The sequence below is a fragment of the Belonocnema kinseyi genome, chromosome 2 (genome assembly GCF_010883055.1).
Source record: "Belonocnema kinseyi isolate 2016_QV_RU_SX_M_011 chromosome 2, B_treatae_v1, whole genome shotgun sequence".
NCBI lineage: Eukaryota > Metazoa > Arthropoda > Insecta > Hymenoptera > Cynipidae > Belonocnema > Belonocnema kinseyi.
The window spans coordinates 176,020,595-176,027,254 of NC_046658.1; the positions used below are offsets into that span (position 1 = coordinate 176,020,595).

General features: G+C 32.1%; 1 protein-coding gene across 1 annotated transcript in view; it reads left to right on the forward strand.

Annotated features, from left to right (window-relative positions):
* Window positions 1-2,830, forward strand: part of LOC117183072 (dynein heavy chain 7, axonemal) — a 68,045-nt gene extending 65,215 nt beyond the window's left edge. Inside the window, exons 27-28 of the mRNA XM_033376228.1 lie at window positions 858-1,121; window positions 2,480-2,830. Coding sequence (XP_033232119.1) covers window positions 858-1,121; window positions 2,480-2,830 — 615 coding nt within the window. The remainder of the gene's footprint in view (window positions 1-857; window positions 1,122-2,479) is intronic.
* Window positions 2,831-6,660: the final 3,830 nt, after the last annotated feature.

Consider the following 6,660-nt stretch of genomic DNA (forward strand, 5'->3'; position numbering starts at 1 on the left):
GGGTAATCAAAATATTTTGTTTATAAGCGGTTTGCCATATTGGATCATTCATTTAAAAATTTAAAAATCTGACTTTAAATTTGTTATCAGATGCCCAAAAAACCTAAACCTTAATAATAATACTATGTTTTGGAATCTTTAATATTTTTAAAATTCATGAAAAAATGTTTAAATCCTAGAAATCGTGGGTGCCCATAAAACTGTAAAAAATTGTTCAGATCTATAGAAAGCCATTACGATTCTTTCCATTTTTATTCACTCCCTAAATTTCTCTAGAAATTTATTAAAATTCCCTAAAATCCCTTAAAAGCATTTGATATCTTGAAAATTCTTTTGGGATCTCTTAATATATGTTTTTATCGCGTAAAATGTCCTAACATTTTTCATATTCTTTGAAATGTATTGACTTTTTTTGAACCATGAAAGTCCTCGGAGATCTTATACAATCGCTTAGCTCTGTTAATGTACTTGAAATACTTTAAAATTCCACCAATTCTCTCAAAATTTGTAATATCTTTTAACATTTCATACAAAAATTAAAAATCCTTGTAATTCTCTGATACTAGATGATACTTTTCGGAAATGCTTAAAACTCCTTAAAATCTTTAAAATGCTCCAAAATCTCTTGAAATCTTCTAAAGATGAAATTTTAAAGCCTAAAATTTTTGAAATCTTGAAGAAATTTTTAGAAATCCCTTCAAATGGTTCACAAACTTGATGAAATATTTGAAATCGCTCAAAATATTATAAAATTAAAATTTTTATGATGGTGGATGGCTTAGGCTAACAAAATAATAAAAACTGAAGTTCGATCTTCGTTAGCTGATATTGACAAATAAAATTCTTTTCTTTTTCAGACAGTTTCTTTTTATATGCTGAATGCAAAACTTCCTCCCACCTGGGCAAAAGCGAGTGCGTATCCGACTTTGAAACCCCTGCCCAGTTTTATAAATGACTTTCTGGAACGACTGAATTTTTTAAGAAAGTGGTTAGAAAATGGAAAACCGCCAACTTTCTGGATATCAGGATTTTCATTTGTTCATGCATTTTTAACTGGTGCGACACAAAATTTCGCGAGAAAGTACAAAATACCGATAGATAGACTGGATTTTAATTTTGAGGCAAGTTCAATTTTCTGGACAAATACATCCGATCTCTATGGGATCCAATTTAAATAAGAAATATTTGATAATTCAAACCAGAACGATTTTAATTTTTAAAAAGAGTAGCTGAATTCAAACTAAAAAAATAAAATTTCCACAGAGAATTGCTTTTTATCAATAAAGCAGTCCCAAAAAGTTGTCCATTTTGTTTTAAACAGTAATGAAACAGCGAACCAAAAACAGCAACAAAAAATTAATTTCCAATCAAGAAGAACAAGTTGTCCAAAAATTATCTGAATTTGCAACCATAGACTCATTGAGATGGCTTTAAATTAAAACCACGATTCTCTCACTAAAAGAATGAATTTTTATGAAAATATTTTAATTTTCAACCATCTGTTATTGTTTATAGTAATTTTGTTTACAATAGGTATATTAAGCCATGGTTTTTCTTAATTTTTATTTCGTTTTCAACTTTTCACTCAGAGCCAAGTAATAGTTGATGTGATTTAACAAACATAATTTTTAAAACGAATTATTATTTTTATAACTATCCTTTCTTAGAGTAATACTGAAAAGTTGCGGGGTTTTCTACAATTGTTATAATTTCTTTGATATTTATTTATGCACAAATTATAAATATTAATAATAATTCAAACAAAACGGCTTTCCGTAGCTAATTCAAGAAGAATTTACATTTTAATATGGTCCATATAGAAATTTGAAAGAATATTTCAAACATCTGTTTTATGTTAGAAAATTATGTTAACAAAAAAAATATTGTTTAAAAAGTGATTTAAGTGTTTATTTATTATTTTTCATAACTAAACTGCCGAAGCAAGATAAAATTTTCACAAAAAGTCAACTTTATAGAAATTATCTAATATAAAATAGTTATAAACAATACCATATTATTTCAACAATTATTTTTGTTAACTTGCATGAAGTAAATGAAGATATGACAAAAAGTGGAATATTTCAAAAAAACGCAACTATCTAGCATCAATAAAGGACAAGATACTTATAAAGAATAATGAATGGTTAAAAAAATTATATTTTAAACATTTATGTAATTGTTACCTGATATCTAATGAAAGCTGCACATAAAGTAGAATATTCAAGAAAAACAGAAGCATACTAGCACTATTCAAAGCTAAAAATATTAAAAATAAAAAGCTCATTAAAAAAATTATTTATGTTAAATTAGATTGATTATTGTCTCACTCTAACTAAAAATAAAAAATCATTTATTTATTTTTCCTTGATTTAAACAAATTCTTATAAAAAATTTTCCAATTTAATTTTTAACCACCATACTATACTGTAAATTCTTATAATCGATTCTTTAATTTGTGTTTGATGAATTTTCATTTTAGGTCTTATCAAAATTTGAATCTGACGCACCCCCAATAGATGGTGTTTATGCTTACGGGATGTTTCTTGTCGGGGCAAGATGGGACATGAAGAAAATGGTGCTCGCAGAAAGTATTCCAAAAGTTCTTTGGGATGAAATGCCTTTGGTTTGGTTTAAACCGACAGAGGTATCTAATATTGAAATTGGGATGCGGTATGAATGCCCTTTGTACATAACTTCTGCTCGATTTGGAATCCTAAAAACTACAGGACATTCTTCTAACTACGTCCTGTCAATATTGCTCGACAGCAATATCGACGTGAGGCACTGGATTAAAAGAGGTCTCGCTCTTTTGTGCCAACTCGACAATTAAGAACGTTCATTAATATTAAAATGTATGTATGAGTAAAATAAGTAAGTAAAATAAAATCTTCATTTTATTAAAGTTCAATTCGTTTCCAATTTACTTTGATTTTTGTTGCATAAATTTGGAATTTTTGCATCGTAGCTCATAACGTTATACTTTTTGCGAAATATATCATATATCAAACCTAGCCGAAGTCAATAAGCAACATCAAATCTTTTCGCAAGTATCCATTAAATTATTTCTAACGGATCGCATAGAGCGAGACTTTTTATTGATAGACTTAAAACACTCTCAGAGACAAATTTTATTCATTCAGTAGGCAACAATCTTGAAATTTAAAAAACGAACTATTAAATATTAGAGTTACAGGAAGAGAGAAAGAGAGAGAGAGAGAGAGAGAATGGCGTGCCATACTACTTCAGAAGAAGATACTATGCATCCTCATGCTTCGACTCTAGGCCTTAGAGTAAAATGAAGAGAGAGAAGATAGCATGCCTCACCAATGCGAAAGACTTTCAGACAACGCTCATGCAGCCTCCCCGTTAAAAAGGCGATTGACTGGGATGGATGACTGTAGAGTACCTGAGTTGTCTTACCAAATCTTTATTTAGTGAAGAGATGATGGAGTGTGGATCGCGTCTGATCGAGCTATATGGCGGAAGCTATGTGACTCACCGCGCTGCGTAAGTGAACTATCGGAGACCCAGAAATTAAGAAGGATTATAACTCCAACAAGACAACAATTTTTCCCATTATCACCGAGAGGAAGAGGACCACAGAATGAACTGGCAATATCTACAGCCATAAGAAATAACCAACCTGCATCCGCGTGGGAAGACAGAAAATCTTCCTCGAGAAGTAGAAATGAAACACAGATCTCAAGCAGAGGGAATGAATCTTAAGATGTACAAGATGGTCTGGCCGTCTTTTAGGAAATCAACCAACTCTGTGATGTGACTAAGCTCTTTCAACTAGCGCTTAGGTTAAAAGAAAAACTACTATCATGTAAAAATAATTTCAAAAGGTTACAAGCGATCAGTGAACTTGCTGCTGAACTTGTAAGATTGCTCCCACAAATAGAAAAAACCTTAAAATAGTATACTGGAATGCCAGCGGCTTTGAAAACACAAAGCTTGAACTACCCATATTTCTTCAAAACTATGATGTCGACATATTCATAGTTGGGGAAACATGTACAAACTAAAAAACATTGAATCATTTGAAACGTATGTCATTCAACTGGAAAATAAAATATATATAGGAGCAATATATTCCCCAATTAACACTACAATCTGTATAAGAGAACTAACCTTCATTCTTAATCTAAACAGTAAAGTCATTGTAGCTGGGGACTTTAATGCCAAGCATTTTTCCTGGAACCAGTTATAGTGATGACAAAAATAGTAACATAATATCTAACTTTATTGATGAACAGCCCTATTCTATAGAGTCCCCAGATAATTTCACTTGGAATAGAAGCTTCTAATGTGTCCCCTGAAGGTTTACATTTTTCTTGCACTTTCCTCCCTATTCCCTTACGCCCCCCGATATACTTTCTTAATGGTGGGAGAGGAACCTACAGTTAAAGGTGGGTTCCGAACCACCAGGAGCAACAGCTTTAAATACTTAGAGAAAACCTTTTTCTCTGGAGGTACTGGTCCCGCGAATCTTCCGAGATGAAGAACTCCCTTGCTAGGATGTTTAGCGCATGGTCCGCCGAGACTCTTCCAGAGTGCGAGGCGAGAATCAAACTGGCAAGCCGACGGAGTGGATCCCTCCCCTGGAGTGGGTCCGAGATTCCTAAAGTTTCAAAAAGCTGACTGAGAAAAATTCAAAGATCTTTTTAATACCCATGTCATAATAAATTTAGTTCTCAATACAACTGCAGCAATACCTACCCAGTTACTTTTTCCATTTAGAAGCGCTCTCCCTGAATATATACTCAACCGAACCAAGAACAGGAATGCTCTAAGAAAAATTATATGAAAAACAAAAACGCCATATCTAAATCCAATTATTGGCCAGGTAAATAGGGAAATTGAAGAAATTCTACAAGAATATAAGAATAAAAACGGGGGATAATACTCTTTGGAAAATGGAAAATCACTGAAAGGCCTAAACAAAAAGCACATTCGTCCACTTAAAACATTAGAAAAAGTCTTATTCAATGATATAGACAAAGCTTAAGCAATCATCAATAAATTTGAAAACTTTCACTATTTAATTGCTAATTTTAGGGCACCTAAAAATAACCATAAAATAGAGTCCCAATATAATATCATAATGCATATCATAATCACCAATCATCATAATGATACAAAATATTACACTCAAATAGCTTTCCAAAAAGGCCATAGTGCATATTAGGAATATATCCACTGCATGCTTAAAACAAGGTTTCTTCTGAGCAGAGTGGAAAAGAGGAAACATTTGACCGATATATAAGACGAGGGAGGATAACACCTCTCCCCAAAGCTACAGAACTATAAGTCTCCTTGCAACCTTAAGTAAAATTTTTGAGTGTGTGAGTAATCTTAAAAAGAATTCATGATCATAAAAAACTCAACATGCAACTTAATCTAGAACAATTTGGTTCTAGTCTGGAGCACCGAACGATTCAAAAGCTGTCTAGACTGACTGATTATATGAGCACGAACATTAATATTAAACATAGCACAACTGCTCCCTTCCTTGATATGGAGAAAGCGTTCGCCACCGACTGGCATAAAGGCCTAATGGTTAAACTAAAAGACTATAGCCTACCGCAATATATGATTTAGATAATAATCAATTGCCTTTATGATAGGTCCTTCGTGGTACAGATTAATGGTAAGTTATCAACTGATAAATCTGTAGTAGCAGGCCTATTCCCAAGAACCAGTATTAGGGCCAGTATTATTTTTGTATTACATTAATGACATACCTAAAGTCTGCTAGTGTTAATATAGCTCTATTTGCTGATGATACAGCTATATATATACTGCGTTTCGGCGTGAAAAAGTTTCATTAATAAGACTACAAAAGCATGTACAAAAGCTAGAAAAATATTTTGTAAAATGGAAACTTAAGATAAATATAGAGAAAACGGAACTTGTGATATTCTCTTATAATGATGGAGATAAAGTATGGCCAGAACTTGAAATTTATAATGAAATCATTGTACCTAAAAATATGCCAAATATCTATATGTAATGCTTAAACGAAAACTTAGATTTAGTAAACATATTAGAATAGGGCAAAATAAGGCAAATGCAATAATAGGATCACTATATGCTTTATTATGTAGTAAGAGCTAAATGAGTACCGTCAACGAGCTGATAGTATATAAAATAATCATCAGACCAATCATTTGGAAATGAAAATGACCTCTTTACTCTTGAAATACTGAAAGATACATCCAGGCTATATTATGAGGATGCACTCTTCATGATTGAATATAAATTACTGTTGCTGTAACCAAACTTAGCTAAAATATTTCTTCTGTACATAGCCTAGGATAAGTTAGTTTAAGAAGTTATATAATTCTAAATCTACAAAACTAAATAGGCTTAAAAAATATATTTTCCTTAAGGGGAAGATAGGAAGGTGGAAGATAGGAACCAAAAACTATGTACCAAGATTTAATTTAATTCAAACATGCACTCATACTCCAATTTTGTACCGGCCTTGGGTATAGCCGGCACAGAGTAGAAGCCTATTCTCATGTCAAAACTCAAGACCGCATTATGTAGTTTTTGACCTTGGAAGAACAGAATGACGCCATAGCGCTCAGATTCGCAAAGTAAACAACTTAATATGTGTCACTGAATATTCCAGTGTATTGGTCGTCAAGAAAC